This window comes from Ciconia boyciana, chromosome 2, assembly GCF_034638445.1.
Source record: "Ciconia boyciana chromosome 2, ASM3463844v1, whole genome shotgun sequence".
In the NCBI taxonomy this organism is placed as follows: Eukaryota; Metazoa; Chordata; class Aves; order Ciconiiformes; family Ciconiidae; genus Ciconia; species Ciconia boyciana.
Genome location: NC_132935.1, coordinates 29,860,740 through 29,887,578, shown reverse-complemented (window position 1 = coordinate 29,887,578; position 26,839 = coordinate 29,860,740). Strand labels below are relative to the sequence as shown.

General features: G+C 36.2%; 1 protein-coding gene across 1 annotated transcript in view; it reads right to left on the bottom strand.

Moving 5' to 3' along the window:
* CNGB3 (cyclic nucleotide gated channel subunit beta 3) overlaps positions 1-26,839 on the bottom strand; it is a 53,677-nt gene that overhangs the window by 7,033 nt on the left and 19,805 nt on the right. The window contains exons 4-14 of the mRNA XM_072851163.1: positions 26,365-26,550; positions 25,584-25,796; positions 23,673-23,719; positions 21,630-21,716; positions 20,286-20,350; positions 16,277-16,399; positions 9,029-9,170; positions 6,897-7,056; positions 6,396-6,493; positions 5,197-5,280; positions 2,967-3,085 (exon numbers count right to left, since the gene is read on the bottom strand). Coding sequence (XP_072707264.1) covers positions 2,967-3,085; positions 5,197-5,280; positions 6,396-6,493; positions 6,897-7,056; positions 9,029-9,170; positions 16,277-16,399; positions 20,286-20,350; positions 21,630-21,716; positions 23,673-23,719; positions 25,584-25,796; positions 26,365-26,550 — 1,324 coding nt within the window. The remainder of the gene's footprint in view (positions 1-2,966; positions 3,086-5,196; positions 5,281-6,395; positions 6,494-6,896; positions 7,057-9,028; positions 9,171-16,276; positions 16,400-20,285; positions 20,351-21,629; positions 21,717-23,672; positions 23,720-25,583; positions 25,797-26,364; positions 26,551-26,839) is intronic.

The following is a 26,839-nucleotide window of genomic DNA, read 5'->3' as shown; positions in this document are numbered from 1 at the left end:
GCCTGAAATGCTGTAATATTAGTATGAGATGATAACTTTTGAATTTTTATGCTAGAAAATTTAATTTAGAGGTATAAAGTTGTCAGAGTGATGACTCAGCTTATCTTTTTTTTTTTTTAATAGCTGATCTCTGTAGGAAGCTGCTGTTCATTGAAATTAGCAAACTGATCCAGGGAATGGCGTGCATATCAGCTGGACGTGCAAGGTTGTGGTGGCTCAGCCTGGCTCCTATGTGCTTACGGAGATAACTGGTAAGTCAGGAAAGGGAAATAGGTCTGGGTCTTGCTTCCGAGCAGGATGTCAAACACCAAAGAGCAGAGCTCATTGAAAAGCAGCAGCTGCCACTTTGTGTGAAATCCTGGGCCAAAGTGGAGAATGTAATCTTTCACAAAACTAAGTAATCCCTTTAGGGTTTTTTTTTATGGATAAAAGTTAACGTTATGAAACAGCTGAAAGGCTAAAGCTGAGACCAAACATTTGAAGCTCTTCCTGTGAAAAATTTACATATAATGGAGAAATATTTTAATTTTTCCAGAATTACCATTTTATGATAGGAAATTTTTCTAGTGAAATAACAGTAAATGGATGAATGAGGACATCTGGATTAAAGTGTAAATTTCTCTGGCCTAATGAAGTGTTGTGTTATAGTTGAATTTCTCTCTTTCTCAATTGTCTGTGCAGACAGGCTCTCATTAAGGCAGCAATCTGTTTGCCTCTGATTCTGAGATTATTTTTCTTCCCCAAACTGATATTATCTATACAGGAAAGTAGTAACAAGGGTAAGATGTTAATTAGAAGGCAACTCCTATTACTTAATCTGTTTCTGTAATAATTTTCAAGGATGAAATTGGCAAAGGACTTGTTTGACATTAGTCTTGCATTGGCCTTCTAGTATAATTCAGGGAAATTTTTTGAAATAAGCATTTTTTGTTTTCTTCAACTCCTTTGCCCTCAGAGGCTTTTTAAGCATCATTTACATACATTTTGAACAGATTGAAATTAAATAGCAAGTGTCTTATAAATCATATAGTTAAACCATTTGGAATGAAGCTGACATATTTCTCTAAACAAATCTTGAGTCAGAAATCAGAAGGAAATCAGTCTGAGATCAGGTGGTAACCACACTATGAATACTGAGGGGAAGACTTGGATGTGCTAAATGAAGCAATATTTCATCCATTAAAGAATATTTTTTCATTTTCTTCTGCTATACAGTATTCAGAAGGCCTTGACAAACCTTAGATAGAGAGGCGCTATACAAACTATTTATTTTTTAACACTTCGCCACAAGGAAGAGGATAAATCTCTACCGATACACTTAGTGCTTCATGTCTTTGCTTTTCTTCAATTTTGGAGATGTCTGCCAGTTGCTGTGTATTTTCTCCTTGAGTTTATCCACTGCCTGTCATTTATATGCAAATTATGTGTCTGAACTGGTATGCTGCCGCAGTAGGTCAATGATGAATAAAACAAGACTAGAAGTGCAGGTTTATAGCATTGCTGAGGGTTTTACTGGCCATATTGGCATTTATGTGAAGAGTAACACATACTGGGAAATGAATCTTTAAAGGCCATTGTGTAGTTCTTACATGGAAACAAGTGCTCACCTGTATTAGATCAAAAGTTCGAAAATCCCTTCCTTGTTTTAAAACCAATCATTATCATTTCTCAGTTTAAAAAATAAAGTCCTCGCTCCAAGTATGAGACTAATAAATAATTGAAAACTATATGCGTGTTACACATCTGGGCTGCTGTAGCTTTTTCTTTTATCTTTTCATTATTCAGTCCTTACTGAAAACTAGTGCATTCTCAGCCTTTCCACATAACTTACAATACAGCATTTTGGTTTGAGGCTTTGCTCAGGTATTATATTGTCACACAGAGAAATACCTTTCAAATAACCTTCTCTCAAAGAGCTGATATAATTTCACTTTCCCAGTCAATGAAAAAAGTCTGTATCTATGGGATATATCAGGTGTTTTCCACTTGAGGTCTAAGCAAGTTCTCTACACATGTCACTGGATAAACGGGAATGCTTCCCCTACCACAAAGGGAGACACAAGTAGAAGATAAATGTAAACCTGGCACAGAGCTGATTACTGCTTTTCAAAAGGCAGATTAAAGCTACCAGCAAGAGGATTAACAATAACAGGAAGGCAGCTGGAAGAAATCAAGAATCCAGTTTATCACATGCAGCAGCACATGTATTTTATTACTTTCCCTCAGGCCAACCTCAGCAGGGGATGCAATGCCTAAAATCTAGCACTTGGTTGGCTAATTGGGGAACATGGCCCATAAGAGTTAATGGATTTTGCATAGCAACCACATGGAGAATATAAAAAACATTTATAACCACCTGAGAAAAATTTTCTCCTCCAGATAAACTCATACCCAAAAGTCTGGTCTGTCAGCCTTTTTCTTGTTTTGTATGCTCTTAAACAAATACATTTTCAAATGTGAATGCCTGATTTTTGGCAACTTAATCCCTACTTCAGCTCCCAAATGAACCAGGCTTATTTGCTATTTTAGATTTTTTATCTTCTTTGTTGGAAATGAATTATAATTTTTACCATCTGCTGTGTAAGGACACCTAGTCTCACTATACAGGCAATAAAATGCATTTGGTCCTGCTGTATTGCAGGTCTCAGAACAGGAAGATGTGTTAAATCTTTTAAATGCTGGAGGAGAAATCTGTCTCTATATCCCTGTGTACATTGCCCAAAACACTGGTCTCAGATTTTGCCAGATTGGTCTCTGATGTTTCACTTAGGTTTTCCTTCACTTACGTGCATGTCCTTGCTCAGTGTCGTCTTGGTTGATCCTACCAATTTCCCAGCTTCCCCATGGTAGCTGTCATGCTTACCACAGAGAAGTAGACCATTGATTTGACCATTGACCATTGACCAAACAACCATTGATTATTTGACCAGTTCTAAAGAAAGTGTTAAAAATAGTGATGGACCTACCTGATCTCCCCAAATACAGCTCCTGCTCTTAGTGTAACCAGGACTTTTGTACCGTCAGGGCCTCCAAGGACTTGAACTTCACCCTGTTTAATGATGTACATCTCTCTGCCAATCTCTCCCTGGGCACACAAACACATAAAGAGCCCATGTTTTAGCAGGGCAGTGTTTTTTTTCTTAGAATTGTCTGACGAACTATTCTTTAAATATCTTTCCACTGTCTCATAAACAGGTTTACTGGTATTATGGAGAAATAAATTTTTGTGCTACTTTTCCTAGCACTGAGCACAAGTGCAAGGACTGATTTTGGCAGATCTAATTGTGATGTGGAACAATATTTGAACAGGAGCAAGGCCATCTAGGCCAGCTTGGAAAAAGAAGACTAGATAATAATCAGGATTGTAGCAGTCATTTCCATCAACTATTCTGGTAGAAACTAAAGTACTTCAGCAGTGTATTTAATAACAGAAGTGCAAAAAAAGCCTATGCTTCATGGTCTAAAAAGCTTCAGTTTTTACACTATTATTTCTAATCATCTTTAGCTAATTTAAAAGGAAAATAAGAATCAACAATCATTCAAAACTCTGTCTACTGTTATGTAATCACTGGATGGTTTAAGAGATTATTAGTTTATTTATTATCCTTCACATGATCTACTAGGATTCAAAGCATGACATCAGTATATACAATAAAAAGCAGGCAACTGGAGTAATATAATGGACTTCACAAACATGATTATAACAGTCCTCACAACATTTCAATAAGAAAGGCAAATAAATATTTTTCTACTCGTGCAGCTGGAGTAAGTGAGGCAAAGCAGCAATTTCATTTTAAAAGTGAAAAGGCAATAGCAACAAAGCCAGAACTGAAAACGTAGGGCTTGCACTTCTTATCTCTTCACTTGCATCATCCTTGGTAAAGTATGATGAGGCCAACATACATCCAAGGAGGAGGTAGTTCCAACAGAATTTTATTCCCTACCACATGTTACAGCATTAATAGGATTACTATGGTTGTTGGCCACATAGTAGATCTATACAAGTGAGCGGCCTTTTAGCTCTGAATCAAGCTGGAATAAAATGATACTTCCATTTCTTGTAATCCATCCTTTTTGAGAACTGTTTGCATCTAACTGTAGGACCAAGACCTGCTACTGTCATTTATTATCTCTGTTGTGGTAGCTGCAGCCCAGCCGCAGTCTAAGATCCTTTCATGCTGTGCACTGTACAAGCAAACACACCAAACTACTCTTCCACCCTTCCTAGCCAACAGTAATTCTGGGATTGGTCTTTGAAGGCACCCACCTGATCCTTCAGTGCATTCACAAATGTTTAACTTCCTACACTGTGGAGTCAGTGGAACTAACTCCTCATTCGGGAAGAGGATCATATGCTTAACTCTTGGAGGGAGCAGGACCTTAGTGAAGATCCTGGACCAGAACTGCTAAAGACAAGTTAAGGGGTTCTGATGGTCACTTCTGGGTGTGGTATTAACTGTGGGTTACTTGCCAGAACAGTAACAGTACTGATACGTCACCCTCCCCCATGCTTTAATTACATCCAACACTGCCTTATGAGTATGTTTACATGCCTTCTGAAATGAGACTTGGGTTCACTTGGTCAGAAGCTGAGCTATCTACCTGTGTGAGGCCATGTTTGAGCCAAAATGCTAAGAGAAGATAGATGTCTTTGCTAAGGGACAGTGTGACAGCATTCAGCTGGAAGTCTGGAGATGGCTCAGAGCTGTGAGTGAAGGTTGAGCAAGATCAGATCCTGCTGTAACGAGTGGTATGGGATGCAATGTATTTTCTACATTCTTGGATAATTCCACTTAAGAGTTTCTGAATACACAAGTGAAGCACATGCAAAGCATCATAGATTGAGATCTGCAGGCTAGGTTTGTATGTATATATGTATAAAAAATTAAGCTTGTTCCATTTTAAATATTAAAACTTCATGATGTATCATTAGATAAGCCATATTTACATTAAGGACTTTCCCATATTACTATAATTTTATGTTTGATAATGTAAGTAATCAAATCCATATTGTCTTGTTCTGGGTTGAAACTTGAGAGCACATTTGTTACTATTACACAGAGTACCTTCATTGCTTTTATGCTATCTAATTCACTCAGGATTAATTTTGTTTAAAGGACACTGTTGACCGATATCTGAACTCTTTTTCTAAAATACATACTATAATTATTATTTGAAAGAGACAACGATGCTCACCTTTTTGCAGACAAAGTCACCAGGTAAATACACAATGGATTTCAACCTTAGCAGCATGTCATATATCATCTGGGTATCGCACCCCTGTTAAAATAGTTAGAATTGATTGCTCTATTAATTCAGTAACACAAGTGATTATTAGTGCTTACACTGGGCAGCAAAACCCAACAACACATGAATGATCCAGGGAATAAAATGCATTTGGTCCTACTGTATTGCAGATCTCAGAACAGGAAGATGTGTTAAATCTTTTAAATGCTGGAGGAGTGGAATGCAAACTCAAAACATCATGAGGATCAGCTTTTAGAGCAGAGAAAAGACTGAAAGAATTGTCATTTCAGATACTTATAAAATTCCCTTTGGATTGATCATCTCTCCATTTTTTAAAAAGTAAGCTTCTGTACATCTAAATTTGTGTGGAAGTTCAGTTAGTGCTATGTTCACAGCTTTATGGGTCTCATGTGATTTTTTTTTTTACCGATCCAGCAGAAAAAAAAAACAGATCACGTCAAATGTTGGTATGAATCTATGAATTCCATGTCTTCAGCAAAAGTGGCAGAAACTGTGAAGATACATCATGTTTATACAGAGATATCGTGATTTTTTTACAATTATCCTAACAACAAATTAGTCTTAAGGTTACTGTATGTCGAGACTACTTCTAAAAATGCAGTGTCTCCTTGGTTTTGTTGTCAAAAATCCCATCTTAAGTACCACATTTAAATTGTATCTCTGGAAAACAGAGATAACAAAAAGAAATCAAACAAAAAGCACTCACTACATCAAAGTTATGTTGCCAGAACACATAGCATTAGTGATGTCTCAGGCAGTGCTAGGCGGTATATAGCAAGGCAAGGTGAACTGTATTAAAAATTATGTTCTTCGGCATCCGACTCTTGAGAATAGTTACACTCTGAAATCACTTACAGTCTGACCATAACATCAGATTTAATATGTCGATACAACAGGACTGTGTCTTAATCTCATTTGCTTTTTTTTAAATCTCTGGTTTGACACAAAAACTTCAAAGGCAGATACTTGGCTTTGTCCTGACATGTCTTCATTGACTGAAATATTTCTTAGACCTATTTTGCCTTGCATTTTAACAAACATGTTCTTAAGTGTTGCAAGATGCACAAAACAAGGGTTCTGTCTCGGGAATACCACACATTTCTGCATTCTCCTGTAAAACTACTTGCTTTGAATAAATCAACTTTATTGACAATAGCAAAGTTCACGTCAATTGCAATGGCTAGTTGCATTTTGGTTGGCATCTGCTCCAGTAATTCTGATTCATCTGTAAAAGAAAAAAACCCAACTCTGTTAGAAAATATAAAGGAAGAATGAAAGAATGTCCATAAAAATGAGCATTGTACAGAAAAATAACTTAATGGAGTTATTCTAGCATTTATGAGTTCAAATGAAGAAGCCACTAATATGCTTTTACTAAGACATTGTCTTTTAAATTACATATCCTGTCTAAAGTTATAACCAGAACATTATATAAATTAATAGAATTTGTGAAATAATAAGTGTCATATTGCTTTGGAGTTTTTTTTATTTGCTGAAGTAAATTGAATACCCTCCTCACTTCTTACATGCAATTCAGAAAACAAGAAATGTGAATTTCATCCTCTATCTGTATCTATACAACCACTCTCACTTGGAGTTACTATGTAACTGGAATTGGAAAGCCTTACCCAGCATTCCCTGAGAGTCCCATGTGTATTCATACCAGGTTCGAACACGATTTTGGACCACTTTTGGAATAGAGTAAGTGTTCATGTAGGAGACAGTGTTGTCCATACTGGAACGGTAGTAGTTCTGTCCTGCTGTAGCTGCTCCAATTACATCTCTCATCTGCAAACATCACTTGTTATGACACATTTCAGCAAAAACAGTCTTGATTTGAATATCTTGTCAACAACATATAAAAAGAATAAAACACTTGTTTGCAAAATCACTGATTAATTATACATTCAGCTGCATATTTTGAATAGGTGTTTCGTCTCCTTTTTCAGAAGCATTACAGATTTAATCTAATTGTGTTAGAAAGTCTATATTTATGATTTTAAAGGAATCATTTGTGGGTTTTAGCTTATTTTTCTGTCTCATATTTCTGGACATGGATGAAAAATATAGATAATGCTTAATTTCTTAAAAATGCTTAATTTCTTAAAAATCTATAATACAGCTACTCTGAATTTGCCGTGCAATGCAAGTCAGAAGTGAAGCAAACTTGGCTAAATGTCTCTAATAACATCAGCTGGCACCACTAGAATTAAGGTCCTGCCACTGTTTAAATAGTTAAGTGAATTTAGATCAGTCCTAAAAATGCACTTTGGGCTGAAAGTTGTCCTTGAAGATTTTGGTGCAGGAACATCATTTAACATTCCAACACAAGTGTAATTTAGTTTTTAGAAAGTGGATGAGTTAATGTTCATAGATATTCCTTCTTCAAAAGCATAACTATATAGACATATTTTTAGTTGAATGGCTTCATATTGCAGTGGCCAAGGATTAGTGTGCCAGTGGGATGAATTCTGCTCTTTATTACAGAGATGCAATTGATTGCAGTAGGAATAACAGTTTTGAGGCAAGTGTGCTAAACCAGGAATAACTCAGCAATTTTAAGAGCTCTTTGTAAACAGGAATTATACCAAACTGCAAAGAAGCTCTTTGTGTGTTAAGATTTAAGGTTTGAGTCTGCAAATGACTATACTGGTTACAAAACTAATCTGCAGAATCTTCTTGGGGAATGGTGCTTTCATTGCCAGTTATATCAATTTAGGAAAAAAATATAAATATGCCAACTCTGAAGTTTAATCCAATATACTTGAATTCAATAGTTTTCCAGAAGTAATATTTTATATGAACTACTTTGTTTTATTTTTGGTAATTCTTGCTTGTGGATGAATTTTAAATCCTATAGGCAAGAGTCTGTTTTGTGATGATTATTTCAACTTGCACTTCTAAACAGCAAGAATGTGCAATTTTTAACTGATTGAACTTTTTGAATCCTGTATTCAAAATAAAAATTAAATTTCAGTTTTCATCTTTATTATTTCATAATAATTCTTCCAATAACAGACATGTACAAATCAAAAGGTCTGGAATGATTTCTACAGGAATTCGATATGACACAATCTCAAATAGGAACCATGGCATTTGTTTTTCTGTAGGCAAAGTATTTTAAAACCTATGGATCCAAAGCCCAAGTTTAATAGTTATAAGCCAGAAATATTTAAGTTAAATTCATTTGGAAATATAACTGATTTGCTGTGCTATGCGCTTTTTTTTTCCTCCTGCCAAATGAGAACCAAGAGAAATACAAAACAGTTAATTTTCAGGTTAAGAATTATATTGTAATTTACAGAAGAGAGCAGAATTCTAGTCTGACAAAAATAATGGGATTTCCATTAACAGCATTCTATTGGCAGTAGTATTGAGCATGACTTATTAAATAATCTGTACATATTAATATCATACCTACAATTATAATGTTTGTATCAGATTTAACAGGACAGTGTGAATGTTAAGGAACTGTCTCCTTGGCTGTGAGGAAGAAAAAACGAATTATACATAGTTCCAAGAATCATCTGTGTCCTGCAGAGTCTGGGCTTTAAATCAGCTTGTGTGTAAAAGGGCTACAAAACTGGGAACAGATTAAACACATGTATTTGTCAGAAGAATAAGTAGGGATGACAGTTAAATAGAGGGACATTCAGATGGAAGCTAAACTTTTTCCCAGAACTAAACTTAATTGAGTTGAATATATTATCGCTACTTTACAGTAATTTGAATGTATCTAGTTATTGATTTCTTGATGTACCTGACCAATTAAACTGGAGAAGACAAAGACACCCAAGAAAAAATTCAGCAGTTGAAAAACTATCTCAAACAGGGTTTGTGGTTCTGGAAGGCCACCGATGGTGATTAAAGTACGAACTGCCCAGTAGTAACACCTCAGGTACCTGTGGATACAGACAACACTTTTGTTATTGACTATAGGTACTTATGTGGCTGAAGTTAAGCATATACCTTCCTGAGTTGGGCCTTTCAGTGATGCCTTTCAGTCCAAAAGACCTTTGGCATTTTTTATAAAGGGTTATGATTTTACAAATGATACAGTTATGTAAATCATATTGAGCTGAATGTTCTCACTGACAGTACAATAAGAATATATGGAAAATGCAGCAGTTACTTACTGTTCTCCAGTAACTCTATGCAGCATTACAGAAGACTTCTGTAACAAATTGCCAAGGTGGACATTCTAACAGCGTTAGAATGCTACCAGTAGCTACCAATAGTACCAGTGAAGATGCCATGACTTTAACAGCAGTGTAAAAGTGTTAGAGACTTCCCAGAGTTTATCTGTAGCATACTAGATGCACGTGCATCTGGAGGTCTCCTCCATGGCTTCACTTGATGACACCAGCATGACGCCTGATGGTGGGCACAACAAATGCAGTGTTGTCCTTCTTGTGCCCATTCATTTTCCTACCCCTTTAACCATGTTGGTCTTCCTCCCACTCTGCTTCTGAGCACCCTTCATTGGCTCTGCCTCCTGGGTTATGTCAAACAGAAGTTACATGTTTCCACAATCTGAATGTTAATCCAGCTTCTCCAAGCCACTTCACTTATTCAGCACTGAAAGGTTGACTCCTGCATTAACTTCTCCTAGTGGCCAGCCTCCACTACCCCTTCTATCACCTTAACAAACACTTTCTTGCCTTCGTCACTACTTTCCCTCGTGCCTGGGAAGAGCTGTCCATCAATGGCTACAAAACCACCTTGTTAACACCCTTGAAGACTGTTCTCAGAACTCTCTCGATCTAGAAGCCAAATATAGCAGTGAGCAATGGTCAGTCACTAAGACTGCTTCAACGTATTGCTTATATTGACTCCTTCCCTGCTGTCTCTTACTTCTCATACCCAAATTGTGAGCTCTTTGGCCAAAGACTTTTTGTCCTGTTTGTACAGCCCTCTTTGTACAGCCTTGTGCACGACAGAGCCTGTTGCATTCAAGTGGTATATTTCTATTAGTATGATAGCACAAGTTTATGAAAACAAAAAAGGACCTGGACAGAATTTTTTTTTTTTTTTTTTTTTTTGAGGATAGTCATAGTAACTCTCTTTTCTATATATATAAAGTGCCTTGGCATCTCTAAGCTTCTGTTTCAAATTTTGTTCTAAAACACGGCACCACTAGTAACACAGCATTCCCCATACTGTGCAGCTGGGATTCATTAGTTCAAATCATTGTCATGAATGTGCTATCATTTCCTTCTTTTCTGAGCTAAAAAGTAATTGGTTTAGGAATATTTTTAAAGGCCCCCTGTTAATTTGAATTTGACTTCCTAAGTCTCTGTACAGTCAGGCTTCAGCTTCACTACCGATTAAGAGTGGAAGTTCGTTTTCCTTAATTGTACAATGAGATTTTCTATTATTTCATCTATGACTATTGCTTCTGAAGCAATGAAGATTCCTTCTGTTTGTTGAATTTTACCGAGTTTGAAATAAAAAAAAAACCACAGAAGAAATAGTTTTGGAGATGTTTGTTTTGAAATAGACAGTCTTGCATGCATCTTCTCATGACTACCCTGAATCTGAGGCCACCTGATCTGCTTGCAGACTTCAGATGTACATTTTCATTTGGTGGCCTCCACTTTTAAACTCCTCTCTTACTAAGATATGAACTCCACTCCTATTAATAAATGGTCCATGTAACAATACAATTGGAGGGTCGGTTTTGGGCAAATATGAGAAAATAGAATAACAACCAATTCTAATTAGGGTTTTTATTTAAATTACTCAAAAGTGTTTCCGAGTCTTTCACCTAAAATGTCAGGCTTTACCAAGCAATCAATTTTTGCTTTTCATTACAAAGTCACTTTTGTCTTGGTTGCAGATTAATGAAATGCAGTAACAATGATCACTTTTACCATAGTTCTCTAGTTTTAGATTTTAACAGCCAGAACTGGCTGTTTTCATTCAGAGTCTTTAAGTGAAAAAATTCATTGCATATCTGCCATCATGTAATTTTTCCTTGTTAGGTGTGCAAAATGAACAGCTGGATTACACCGCTATAGTATTTTCACTTGGGTTCAAAAAGAATCATCACCTATGCATGCTTCCAGCAAAGTATGCGTAAGTGGCAGCTTTCTCTTAGACTTCTGTAGCATAAGTAAATAGTAAGAAAAAGCCTCAGATCTGTTTTGGAAGAATTGCAGATTTAAGCATAAAATGATGTCTCTAGCTTGTCTGAGGGGAATTATCATATAAAGCATATTAATATCATATTCATTTGCCATAACTGAGAATGCTGTAGTGCTTGAAACATGTATAATTTATGAATATAAAAGTAAAGAAATTAACATTACTTCTGTTCTAGTTACTATAGGAAAAGAAAGTAATTTACCAACTCCCTCACCCCCAATGGCCTTGGATGCCAAGCTTGCTAAGTCCACCATGACAGACAATATAATCTTCATTCTGGGAATGTCTACAAAGAATGAAAGCAGCTTCTCAAAAGAATTTAGGGGTCACATTCTTCTTTGCAGTGTTGTGTATCCAAAATGGGAGAGATTTTTTTCAGATCTGCCCACCCCTTTCTGAAGACATAGTTAATACAGTATATTCTTCTGTAATTTTACTTCAAAAGAAACTTTCCACTGGCAAAGTCACATGATATTCACTATCTCTTAGGCACAGGTTTCATATTTTCTCCATTTATGCATTTTATTGTTTTAATTTTAATCTGAAATGAAAGTTACACAGTTGAAATATAAAGCAGCTTTTTTCCCTAAGAAGGGAAGAAATTAGATTGTAAACTTTTCTTAAGGAAAGCCAGAAAAAACAGACTCGTATTTCAAACAGTATTAACAGCTCCGCTTCCTACTAGCTAGTGTCTGGAAACCATCATTGCTCACCATACGGCTTACTAGCCCTCTATAAAATTACTGTTGAAGCAAACAACATGAGACAAGAAAGGGATTTTCTCTCTGCACAACATAGAGAGTATGTTTATCCTTCAGGCAATCAAACTACTAGATTTTTCCCTAAAATAAGTCCTAGGTATGAAAACATTCAGAAACACTGCAAATAAGATACCTTGTAATATTATGCCAATAGAAATCTTTTTCATAAAAGTCCATTTCAGAATACGCTAAACTTGTTACACGGTTTTGGTTAATACAGGTAAATCAAATCTTTGTGCATGTGGCTATCAGATTTTAAGGTGGTATTCACACATTCATTTCAGCCCAGGGAAGCATTATTTCAGGGCTATCATGTTTGAGTCCTCTCAGATTACAACCAGGACAGGCTTAAGCAAAGTAAAGAAGTGGCCTTTATAAACTGGTACTCTACTGACCTCCTTCTTGGTACCTCTTTTTCTTGAGTGACTTATGAATCAGGTGGCTGTGAGTATGATGATCTCAGACAGGATCGTGTGAACGACAAAGCTTTTATCTAAAAAGTATGGCTGCAAGTAGCAGGTCTGAAAGCATTAGGTCTGACATACTTGAGTTGGGCTGTGCATTCACAGATTGCCTGGAGGCACAAAACTGCCTATGTGTAGAAAGCACTGCGAGTGGACACATCAGACCTATTGCAAGTGCAATGTATAGCTGATATCCACAAGACACCTTTTAAGATATACCAGTCTTACTGCATATTGGGCAATGCATACCAAAGAAGTAGAGTTGTTCTAGACACGTACAGTGACCATTTTCTGGGACTTCCAGATATCCACTAAGTCTGTGCCCAGAGCAGGAAGGCAGCAAGCTATACAGAAACATCATCAGGATGCAAATAGATGTCTTGATTAATAAACGTGCTGGAGAATTCTGCAGACTACTTGCGGATGACTTGCAAACAGCAGAAGAAATATACCATGAGCAAAGTGGAATGATTTGTTTTACCTAAATTTAATGCTGACCAGGGAGGTTTGGATGAGAATTTCAGCTCCCTAGTTTTCGTTTCCTTTATGGGCAGTGATGTAAGAGACAGATACTTCCATGGGACAATTCAGAACAACAACATTACGTTCCTGCCTTGAATCCCTTTCTGGAGGATTTGTCTATTCTCCTGAGGAATTAGGGAGACCGACCTCTTACTTAGGTAGTTAAATTAGATTGTAAATACACACATATAGTTCAAATTGTTCACTTAGCTATAATTAAGAGACCTTTTCAATATCCTTCTGCCGTGGTTATATAGGCTCTACGCTATGGTGTTGCACCAGGGATGCTATCCTTCCGCATTAGGAGAGACTGAGGTCTGTCTGCCTAATTATACCAAGCTCATGAGTGCAGTTTTAATGCTGGGAACATCTTGTGTGGCTAATTTGGGTGCGTTGCAGGGGGGTAAAGTTGACTGCCTTTTGCACCTCAGGTCAAAGGCTTTGATTGAAGGCTGCCATGCAAAAGACCTCAAATCTTATTGGACTGGCACTAACACTTTAAAGTCTGAACACAAGCTGGAAAACAATACAGCTAGCAGAAATTTGACAAAAGAGCTGCTTTGATAATTTTGCTTGTGGTTTGAGTGCAGCGTACAGCTGTTTGTTAGTTATAAATTGAAGTTCACCAGTTAGTATGCCTGCTCACGAACATATATATAATGAAATTGATAAGGGAGACTTGTCTGTGTATTCTTTTTAGCCTGGAAAGGAAAAAAAAAATGATCCTAGAAGTGTTGACATTTTTAAGAACTGGTTTTAGCCATAACTAGCAACATTTTATGGACACAGAAGGGATTCTACATAAAACTTCATGCTACTAAATCAGTGCCAGATCGTTTGCTTTGGGTCAGTGTAAACTGACACCACTAGAACTTTGATTTATTTGTCAAACTGCTTACTGTCATTTTTTTAAATTAGCTAAGAAGCTATGTTTTTCTTATCTTCTTTCTGAATGTGTTCCCATTCTACGTGAGACCAATGGCATATTTTGCTTCAAATATTAGCAACTCTGACTTCTCTGCGAAAGTTAATTACATCTGCACTGCTGTGCCATAATATATACTGCAGTTCTGGTCACTTTTTCTGACAGATTTTTCCCAGGTTGTTCTTCATTCCTGCTTCCCAGAGAAATGAATATACCTAGAAGTATCTTGTCTGATACATTTAAATTCACATTGCATCTCCAATAATAACTAATGTTCACACAATGCCTCTCTATCAAAAATCCCCAAATATTCGACAATCAGATAATTTGTCATGCCTGATTCTCTAAGGCGATGACCCTCCCATACAGAAGGCATTTGCTGTTAGTGGGATACTAAGCTATATGTTACGAAAGGCAGCTCAACATGGGATATTCTTTGGGGTTGCATGTACATGGAACCATATAATCTAGTATGAGTTAGATACAGGCAAAAGAATAAAGTCATACATTCACCAACCAATATCAAGATGAGGTAGATTAATGGCTTAATGAGGCTTACATGGATATATTCTAATATGCATTTTATTTCAGCATCTCATGTAATGCAGACCTTGAATTATCAGTTTATTATTATTGTTTATAAAAAATTCTGCCCTAAATCCCATATGATTTCAGTGTGACATCATTTGAGAAGTGTTTTTGTCTCCTCATGGAAAAGGTATCACAAAATATCAAAAAACCTGATGATTGCCTCTGGGCACAACTGCATTGTCTGTGATCAAGCTAGCAAATAATTCCTGCCAATTGTTTCCCTGAGTGAAATGTAAAATATTCTTGTCGGTGAAAAACAGGAAGACTTTCTTGCCTGTTCTTTAGGCTGTTCTGAAGAAACATTAAAAACTTGAAGACTGAGTAAGCGCTCTACTTTTGGAGTTATCAAGTTGCTCAGTCTTAGTTACCTTATTTTTTAATTATGAGGCAAGTATTCCCAAGAATGACATTAACAAAAATAGCTATAATGGAAATTCATTCTGCATTTTTCTTGTCAGATTTCTGGAAGCCTTGATCCTGCGAATAAATACCTGTGTATAACTTTACTTGCATAAGTGGTCCCACTGAGCTCCATGTGCCTGCTTGCACACGTCTGACTGCAATCCTCAAGCTGTGTATTTTAGTGGTGTGCAGAAACTTCAGCCATGTCATTTTTTTGAGAGAGAACCCTAACTGTAAAAAATCAATGCTGCTTTACACAAAGTGTGTTTTACTCTCACAGGCTATTTTCTTATCCTTCAAGGTAGTGACTTCACACCAGACTCATGAAGTCTGACAAAATTACAAGCAAGAGAAGCGTGTCTCCAAGAGAAATGTGAAATGTTGTTTAAAGGGTGATTTATGACAGCAGTAGTATATTACATGTGGTTTTGCAAAGAATGTAATTAATGAACAAACTGAGCTTCTGTGGCTTTAACTATATTATGGCCTTTGAAAGAAATGAACGTTCATACATCTGAACGTACTAGATATGTTTTTATATAACTACACACAAAATATATTATGACTTTGCTATTTTCTCTTGCTTTCTTTCCATCATCTTAATGAATGTCCCTTACTTGGCATCCAGCCTATTGCTGTCACAAGGAGTTTGTGGAAAAGTATGCCAATATCCAGTCCTTCCCACTGGAGACACTCTGCCACATGTTTAAGCATGACCTTCTCAAAAGATCAGATAAAGTGGGTGGAACTTTTTCAGACCAATCACCGTGGTGTTTAGAGGGACTAAAATCTTGCATTTTAATGACACAATGCTGTGTGGCAGAAAAAAACATCTGTGCCTCTGATTCCTTTGAGGGATTGTTCTGCAATCCTTCTAATAGTTCCCATGTGCATATGCAATCAGTAAGTTTAATTTATGACCCTTGTTGCTTTCTAAATGTTCAATTAAGTTAGTGCTTAGCACTGACTCATATACCTATAAAAGCTGAAAGTGGTGAACTGATTATTTACTGCACCTGCCCTCCAAATATGTGTTAGTAATGAAAGCTGCTAATCAGGAGTCATGGTGCTAAAAGTTTGCTGTCCAGGCACTTGTAAAGTAAGGGCATACCCTGCAAGCAAAGGCATGGGAAAAGGAGGGGGATGCAGGAAGGAGCAAAATCAACAAAAATCTCTTGCAAGAGAAAAGGACTTACATGTTTCCTTTGCCATCGTACACCCATCTAGTGCTGCCAAGTCCTTCATAGTCTGAAGCCCAATAATACAGGCATGCATTAATGTGCAAGATAAACAGCAAGTATCCAGTTGTTCGAATGACCCTATAAAAGTCAACAGATTCCTGTAAAACAACTAACATTTTTCCTTCCTTTGAATGTGGAACCGATTGGTTTTTTGGATCAACAATGTTTATACTAAGCATCCACTAAGTAGTTCCCCACCTGTATTGACTCTGTGAAAAAAATAGCTGGCAGTTACCTGTCTCTCACATTTGTCCAAGGTCAAATAAATATCTTTCCTAGAATATCTGACACAATGTAATTTTTAAATTATGGTTCCCTGAGGACTTTATAATCCACTTCTTTAATTGGCTATGAATATTTACAAAAATTTGAAGCTATATTAATAAGTCTAGAGGGTTAATGTGTTTGCCAAACTCTTTTCAAGATAGGCTCAAAACTTGTGAACCAAAGACAAGAAATGTCTGAGGTCAGAAATGAACTGCTTTACAAGAGCTGTGCTAGGAAGCCTGCAGTAGATGCACTAAATAGTATGATTTAGTGGCTACAGCAGGAGTTATATCATTCCTAATCCCTGTTCTTATGCTTATGACCAGTTCTTTGAAGAACACCAATGATGAACTACTTAAGCACCAAGCAGCTTTCTGTTTAATACAATAATAATCTCATTGTATATCCTCTGTTCAGTGCATGGGGATCAAAAGAAAGATCTCCTGGATTTATCTCTCCATTCAAATATTCATACAGGCAAGGGATAAATAAGCAGGAAAGTGCAGGACTTGCCTAAACACGGGGAGGCTGGTACATAATGAGTTTATCTGAATTCTACAGCTAGAATTCAATGCAGTTTGTGGTGCATAGTAACTGAATCCATGGTTTTATTAAAATTTAATAAGTTCTAAGTTAGGTCTATAAACTAGGTTAATGGGAGATAATATCTCTGTGGGTGCTTCTCTATTACGCACTCCTGTGCTGGTTCTTCAGGTGCCATTGCATGCCCTCTTTTGCCTTTCCACGCCATTGAGCAATCTACCTGTATGTACTCTTCTTCTTTAGGATGTTGACAAATGAATGTCACTTCTCTGTTTAAATGTTGGTGTGCTTCCAGGACAGGTCTGTTTAGGGTTGCAAGCTATTGAGAACAGCAGATAGCTGATGTGATATAGTAATATTGCAATATTGACCATGCTGTGTCTTGTGCACATTTGAATCCATGCAAGTGGACTCCTGAGGTCTGAGTAAAGGTTCTGGAAGCCTTTGGTACTATATATTATATATTCCCTAGGCACATGTTGAATCTACCACAATGCGTAGATAAGATGTAGTAACTTTTGCTAGCTCTATTACTACAAACTCAAACTAATGAGTCTGAGAAGAGAATCCACTCAGGCATGTACACTTGCTGTGTAGAAGTTCAGTTTGACATTATCCAGTTAATTGGTGCCTTATCGCTCAAATGGTGACCATACCAGGATCTCAGATCAAAACAGCATTGTTACATTCAAATAAAATGCAGTACTTTGCACAAACAGCCCATCTTTTTAATATTTTTTAGCTCCCATTTATACTCTTCTTCTGTATAACAACCGCTCTTCTCCATTTGTCCTTTTTCTTTCCTTACCCTAATGCCTTCTGGTAAGCCAATTAAAAGATCTCTGCCATATAAATGTTTTTACCAATGAGCACCTCAAAAACTGAGAATCAGTGTTTTCTGAAGTATGTTTTAAAGCATTGTATCAGGGCATGGCATGACATATTTAATAGGTATTTTTGCAAATACAAAATATAACATTTTGGTAGCTCAGTATGCAGGCATTTTTTTTCTACCACAAATCTTAGCAGTGCACTGATGGGAAAGCCTATAGATAATAAAGCGTCAATACTGTTAAACCTATATATGCTGAGCAATATTGACATCCATGTGCTCTACCATTGTTTTTCTGCACATCTTCAGTGGGATTTAAAATTGCATTTTAGCTATGAAGAGTGTTCTGTTTCACACGTTTCAGGTTTCTGGCCTCTTAAGAGTATGAGGTAGAAAATGGATTCAATTCGTAATATTTACATTCTGCAGTTTACATTCTGCAAGTGATTTAATATTGGAAAGTGTAAGTGGGCCTGTGACCAGGAAGCAAAGACACAAGCAGCAACACATGGATGTGGCACTCAACCAATACCATGCTACAAAACTGTCTAAACTAACAAGGCAGAACAGCTTTGCAGAGTAACTGGCTCTGTCTTTCCAGCTACTTCATACATTTTACAGGACCAGTGAGATCTTGCTGTGTGTGTCTTAGCATTTCTAAATGAACATCTTCTCTGTTTTTTGATACATAAATCACATCCTTCAAAGTTAGGGTAGTTTGAAGATATACACATCTCATTCTCAGATTGTCCTTTAAACAACCATTTCCCATTCCATACTTTTATATAGTGTGAAACTCTGTCCCTTGCAAAACTGCCTATTTGGGTGAAAATGGGTTTGCTAATTTGTTCCCATTTCCTTGAAAGTCATATACACACAACATTACTGTTACATACAAGCTAATTACTTGGTTCAAAACCATCTATATTAAAAATCTGTATCTCCCAGTACTCACTGCAAATATTATAGGAGATACAAAAAAGGCATTGAATTATGACTCCAAAGCAAAGGAAGTAATATGGAAATTAATTAATTAATTTTAAAAGTTCTCAACATTAGAAAAAGTTTAAAAATATAAGCAAGAGAGATGAAAACTCATTCTTTTTAATGAGATTAGAAATTGGAGAAGATAGGGAGGCAGTGATTCAGAAACTGAAAACCAATTTCCTCATCTTGTGGAAATTCAGACAAGCCTTCTCTTGTAACAACAAGAATTTAAAAAAAGAAAAAAAATCCCAAACCACAAAACACTCTTCAATAAGTGAAAGGAGAGGGCGACATAAGAATAAGCTTTGTGGAGGTCAGCATCTCAAAAATACTTTAGCAGAACTTTCAAATTTCTAAGTTTTGTTTTATTTTGCAGGTACATGAAAATATGAAACAGATGATGTTTCAAACTCCTTTTCGAGTGAACTAGTTTCTAAATCTCATAAAATATCTCATTTGCAACGTACAAATACCAAGTCTACCATTTAAGTGCAATAATCTCTGAAATAGAATAAGATGATAAACAGATTCTTATTATTTCTGCTGCAGCAGTACACAGGAACAATATATGCCCCAAAACTGTGACAGGGGAAAAAAATCTGTTGGTGTAGGAATTGCACAGGATAAACTACAGCTGATGACACTGACAGTAGATGACAATAATGGTGACAGAGTAGATGGGTTCATTGGGTCTTAGCAGCATCACTGACTGCTGAGGGGCCTATGACACTTGCCATATCCATGTCCAATGGCTGCTTGAGTTGGTCCCAGTATTATTCTACTCAATGCAGAAGGTGAGAACATAGTGCAGCGGACAACAGTTATAATCACTGAGATCTGTGCTGAATCGATTCTCATTCCGAGTTTAGTCAATGCAGTGGAGGATCAAGCTTCTGTATATGCCAGGTTCATGGTGAGAGTATATTTGAAGAAAAACGTTGACACAGGCTCAAGCTCATGACTCTTATTAAGTACAAATAAACAGCTACTGAGGGTTTGGCACTGCTATTAGCAACCTAAAGAAACCATTCTTTAGCTCTTTCACTAAAAAAACTTCTGATAATTCTGATTGGTTAAATTTTGTCAGGAGCTTCAATTTGGTTAACATTTTGCCTGAACCAGGCCAGCTGAACTGAGGTAGATTTCATATGTGAGTAAAGCTTTACATTTATTATTTTAATGATTACAATAAAGATAAATATTTTTAAAAAACTTAAATTGAACAGTTAAAGATGTATCATATTCCATCCAGTGCTTCACTGACAAGTCATGATATCAAATGAAATGCATTCTGTGCCAAGCTTTGCATGCTACAAGAGTTTAACAAGCACATACCTGTAGATGTATGCTTTGTCCAGGATAGCTTCCAAACGATCATTAAACTCAAAGAATGTGTTATGCTGAATGGAAAACAAATGAAAGTAATCCAATCATTATTCCTCACCACACATCTTTTTCTAATAGTACAGGCATTAGTTCACATACACATTTTGAAAATAATGGGTTTTTTGGTAGTCTGAGTTTCTTTAAACATTTAACTAAAAGGTGAACTGCAAAGCAAAGACGAAAATTGAGTTAAACATTGTTTTTGGGCGTTGAGTGTCCCATTAATCTGATTATAGAAACAACCTTGCTGTTAGGTCAGACTGCTGCAGATGAATGACTTCTACTTCCTCAAACATATATAATCGCTTGGGCAACTTTATCAGAGAGAATTACACACATAAAAATCCCTTTTTACTCTGAAATTCCAGTAATTCTCAGTAAGTGATCATATGTATCAACAACCACATACTAGACGATAACATGTAGTAACAATTGCTGCTATACCAAATTCCTCCTGTTAATTATTTGTAGTTTACCTTTAGTGATAGCCCTTAATATTCACATGTAGCTTTTTTCTCTGGTTTTGTTCAGTACATGTCTGTTTGCCTAATACGGGGTACTGCTTAACTTTTCATTCTTTCATATTGTTTTGGTTCTGATTTATGGAATTTTGAAGTTTTGTTGAAAACTGAAGTGAAGAGCACCCTCATTTTATTCTCAGAGTTCTTGTTCCCCCTCCAACTTTAAATGAAAGCCAATTCTTTGTAAACATATTGCTTGTGTGAAGGGGAATGTGTTTAGCCACAGAGTGGCCTGCTAGGTACCATGAAATGCAGGGAGAGGGCTGTTGTCTAATCCCTTCTCAGCGTCTTCATTGCACAACTCCAGATGTCTTTGGACTCGATAACAAAAGTGGGTTTACACTTGTTAAATATGCTGTGTATCATTTATGTTGTCCTTAAAATTGCCTCCCTTGCTTTTAAGCACCTGACATTACCAACAGAAGAGTAAAATACTTCGGCATTAATTAGTGATCTTAAATTTTTTTTTTTTAATCTTTGAGAACTAAACAGATAATTTAAGATTGATCTAATTTAAATAATGGAAACAAACCAGCCTTAATCACAAAACACCTTTTGAAAGTAGGAAATAATAAGGTCAGAAGAAAAATAAGAGAATAAGGGCTTAATTTGGATAGATTATATCTTGTATTTTTTGTTGGTTTGTTTACTGATATTGTAGCTGTATTTTCCAATTCCTAAATTTCATATTCCTAAATATTATAAACAACATTCCATTGGGTTGTAAAACATTTATGTGTGGTTAGCCATCCATCACTAACACAGATCTTACCTTTAGCATCCTATTTGCTCTAAATGCTGGGTTAAATCCGAAGAAGAAATATAAAACTTCAAATGGCAATACTGATATCACATCGAGCTGTTGAAGAGCAGAGAGGTCAATTTAAACTTCACAATAATCATAATGCATTTACTTGCTGTCAAAAACCTACTTAGATTGAATCATGATTGAGTATAATATTTGAACAGTCAGCATGCTAAGCCCGTAACTTCCAAAGTACTGGCAGGCAAGATTCTCTCTTTGAAAATGGGAACAGCTTTGCTTTGCCTTGCTTTTAAGTCCCCCATGCCTGAGATTTTAATCTGTTTCATGGGGATTATTAACAGTATCTCAGATGTTTGATTACTAATACATTCTGTTATTTTAATTATAGTTCTGACAAGACAAAAATGGTAGGCATGTGGCTGGTGAGTGGAGGTGGAAAGAGCACTCCACAAGCACTTCTTAGTAGTCCTACGGTTTTTAAAACCAGGCTGCCTAAAGCATTCTGAGGAAACATGATGAATTAGACTCCTTGCTTGCAACCTGCAGAAGCTGTGTGTTCCAAACAGGAGATTCATGATAGGACAATACGTTTGGATGGGGTTTTTTTTAATAGATATTGCCTTTTGTTATATTTGGATGCTTCTCCTTCCCATATCACTAAGATTTTCAACATCTCCCTGCAGTACATCAACTGTGTGATTACTCTTCTTATTTGCCCACTTTATTCTTTCCAAGAATTCTGTGGAGAGAAGGAAAGCTGTGGCAAACTTGGCTTTGCCTTTTTAAAGAACCTGTGATGCCTTGCTCTGTTGCTGATATGATTTGGGAACAAAAGAGGGATGTGGAACTGTAGGCTTCATCTCACTGTAATCAGAAATGCTTTTGCCCTGAGAGACATAACTTGTGTTGGCAGCAACTAGCCTGCAGCACTGACCTTTTATTCCATGCAAATAAGATGCAGTTAATACCTGAACTCTGTGAAAAAAGCAAAGCAAACAAAAAAATTGATTGAGGACAAACAGCCTTTTATGGCCTCTCTCCCTTTCTCTGACATATGTCTAAGAGAAGGCAAAATTTAGTCAGAAGTGCTTTAATATCAGAAACTGTTAATTAGTACTTAATCATATGACAAATTCCCAGATTATATCTGTATCTATATCTCTCATGTAGTAAGAACACTCAACTCTTATTGGTTTCTGCAGAAATCAAGAGCACTAAACATACTGCAAGTGTGAACTTAAAATAAAATCATACACATCCACTTAGTTCTCCTGCTGTAAGTTTGACTCTGTCCTACTCACTTACCTGTACAGTATATATCCTGCACTTTTGGATAGCTTAACCTCAAGTATATAAATACTGATACCACAGTCACTGAGATAAATTTATCTCTGAAACAGGGCAGGTGCAAAAGTATTTACAGAAGAGGAGGGGGCAATAGCTGAGGTTTCAGAGATGTGGGCTCAGTGTCACAAAGCTGTATGTGTATCAGGAATTCAATAGACTACCTATCCTCTGTTGGCAAAAACAATATCGAGGAACAAAATGAACAATTCTCCTAAATCAAATGCATCTTTGTTTTTACAAAGTGCAATGAGCATCAAAAATCTTAGTTTGAATTTTTGTTTACTTGTGTGACTGGTGACCTATTGAGTACCACACATAAGAGTTCACTGAATAGAGGTATCATCTAACTTCAAGACTTTTTATTTTGTTTAATGAATCTCTGGCAAACTGTGCTATTGTCTTTCAGTGTGTGCAGGGATGACCTCGCATAAATTCATCAAAACAGAGTTTTATTAATTCTATTTTATTTATTATTATTCAGAATTAGTATTTATAATTGCATTTATAATTATTCTGGTTTACAGTTAAACACTGTTTATGAAGATGGCAATCTTCAGCTGGTGAGCACTGATGTGCCATCAAGCCAATGCCTTCTGGTGATGTTCTTAAACCAACTGTGATTTTCAGTAAATGAAAAAAATCCTGTTAAATCCTACAGCCAGAACTTAACATATTGACATCAGTAACACAGGATCTGCTTACCCGAAACTTCATAGAGCTATGGTAGAATTTCTTCATTTCCACTCTGTCTGACTACAGTGATAACGAAAGGAGAAAAAGGCATAGTCAAGAACAGAATGTCAAGAATGAGCCTCTGGTACTCGACAATAATAATAATTCTCTTCTGATAGTAGGGATGATGACAGTTATGTTAATGATGGTCTAAAAGTATGAATGGAGAAATATCTGTAGGAAGACTTTATTAGAATAGTTTACATTAGACCAGATTTTATTAGACCTACTTGAAAAAATCAGGTTTGGGGTTTGTCTGACTTTTTCCAAGTCTGGCTGTTGGTCTAGCAAAGTATGTTACATTTTTCCCACAAGTCTTCCTCTTGAGACATCTGTACCAGTTGGTGCTTGACCCAAACCCCTTCAATTTCAGGGCCAAAAACTCCATTTGACTTCAGTGGTTCCAAGAAAAATGCAAAGAACATTTCTGATGGTGCTGTACCAAATTAGCTCTTTGAAAGCTAGCATTATTAGCAGTATAATAATCAACATTGCATTCATTAGTAATGATTAGCTATTTATTTTTAAATAGCTCTCCATGGGAACTGATGCTAATACCTTAATAAGAAAGGGTAGTCACAAGTATCTAAAGAAATGTATCTATTATTATACTTTCTGTATTTATACCAGGAACACTTTAAAAATAGCTTTACAATCTTAAGGATATTTCCATGCCAACTTTTCACCATTATCAGTTTAAGCATTAAACTAAATGCAGAAGATCAGGCAGTAGATGATCTCTTCACGCACTAAAATCTATGAATTGTACAAACAGCTTCAAGGGAAATACAAGGTAAGCTTCCTACTTTAGAGTTTTAACCTTGTTCATAAAACTTGAGTTTTGTAGGATTTAGGCAAGATTCCAGTTACTGAATGTCTTGGCATGGAAAAATACATTACACTGCACTGCATTTAATATCCATCCAAACTATATTTGCACAGTTGTATCTGAGATTCCTCTGTAAAGGTATCAGTAATATCTCGTATGCACAGTGCGTAAAATTTTATGTAAAAGCACTGAACTAAAGCTAGTTCCAAATTATATTTGAGGATATATAATTTTGAATTTTCTGTCTGTTGGGCACAGTAGTGTCACACTGAAGTTATCTAAACTCATTTTTTTCTGCATTATGTTTTCTTTTATAAGAAGTTAAATAATCAAAAGTAGGGAAGATTTTAAAGAAAAGTTAATGTTGTAGATGCCCTTTTGATATATTAAAGGCAAACTTTTACCTTTTTTCAGGTACTTGCTTAGAGTTTTGTTTTGCATTTTTCTATAAAATGATAACACAAAAATAGTAGCAAGAAGCAAAATTGAATGTACGTATTTTCCAAAAATAAAATATCTCAAACAAATTTTTTTCAAAGCATCCTGAAATTACAGGGATTTGCTCTGATTTTGGCAAAACCCCCATAATCTCACAATCTGTAACAGAACAAGCATATCCTGTCCAGCCCTAGCAGAATAAGTACTGTCTTCAACTGTGGTTCTTGCACCAGGTGAATAGAAAGCTGAAAGTTTCACACAAACACACAAACACATGCATACATGTATGAGTACATAGTCATATAATCACTGGTTCCAGTGAAGCTGCACCAGTTCACTCCTGGTGAGAAAGAGCTTTATGCCTGTTCTGACTGCTCTTATCTGTTACTTTCAAATCTGTTTTTATTTTTTTAAAAGAATGTAGACAATGGATATGTTTTCTTCTTCCAAAATAGGATAATGGAAGGTCAATGAAGAAGAACATAAGTATCCTTTGATAAATAAAAATGTTACATAGATTTGACATAGTAGGAAAAAAAGTGTCAGATTAGAGGGAATTTCTATAATGTACTTTAATACACAACTACTACCCGTGGAAATCCCGTTTCCAATACTTACTATTATATCTCCACTTCTTAAAAATTGCACTCGGGGCTGGAAAATCAGTAAGTCACACAGGTAGCAGATATCACAAATTATGTCTATGGTAAACCAATATATTGTATTACTTGGGGTTTGATATGGAAACACAAAGCGAAGGGGAATAAACCAGCAGTTCCAATTATAAGCGACTGTCACAAGCATGAGCCATGCTACATAACGGCGATCTGAAAGAAAAAACATTGAATTTACAGGCATGAACTTAGAATTTTTTCTCATTCATTTAAACACATTTATTCTCTGGGAATGTTTCTACCCGGAGCAACCTACCATTCTCCCTTCTTCAATGGCACAGGCTGCTAAAGTGATATAGTTTGGAACTAGGAGTCACACAAGAGTTTGCAAAAGGGAAAAAACATGAATTTATGAGAGCATACAGAATTTAATGCATTTGAAGAAACTCGATACATTTTGCATGATGCTGGTATATGTTATAACTGACAAAAGAATTATTTGAACCTAATGAGTGTGACAAATTCTAGATCAAGAATCAGAAGACTTGGGGTTTAATTGTGGTTGGTGTGCATACCAGCTTTGTGCATACCGTCTTTTACAACTGTTGTCTCTTTTCATGTCTTTTCCCTGTTTGGAATAAATGTTCTTTAGAGCAGGATCTATGCATCCCTCTGAGTTGCAAATTGGAATGTGGATCTTATGGTGGCTCCTGGGTACTATGTAATACTAGGTCACTTCAATACACCTTTACCCTATTCTATTGCATAGCTTTTAATTTACCTGTGTATGAGTCTATGCTGTCTGGTAGCTGCAGATACTCCATGTATTTTTTCAGTGGAGGTTTTTTGAATTTACAACACAGCATATCGCAGTAATGACCCTCCTCTGGCTTTGCTTCTGTGTCCTCTTTCTTTTCTTCTTTTTTTTCTTCTTTTGGTGGGGGTGGAGGCTTCTTCTTTGATGGTGCTAGCCACACAGAATGCCACAAAGAGTGACATTTTAATAATGTCTGAATTACTACACCCTGTTTTAACATGCACAAGAGCCTCATCATGTTAAAAACTCTTCTAAAAACACTTGGCAGTGACTAAAGCTACAATTCATTACAATACTGAACGCATTAGAAAACAGATTGAAGAATAAAATCACCACTGATATAATCATGTACATCTTCTATCAAGAACAGGGCACTTCATGTTACAGAGTGCAATATATGTATTACTGTATTTCCTTGGACAGTGCCCACAACTAATGC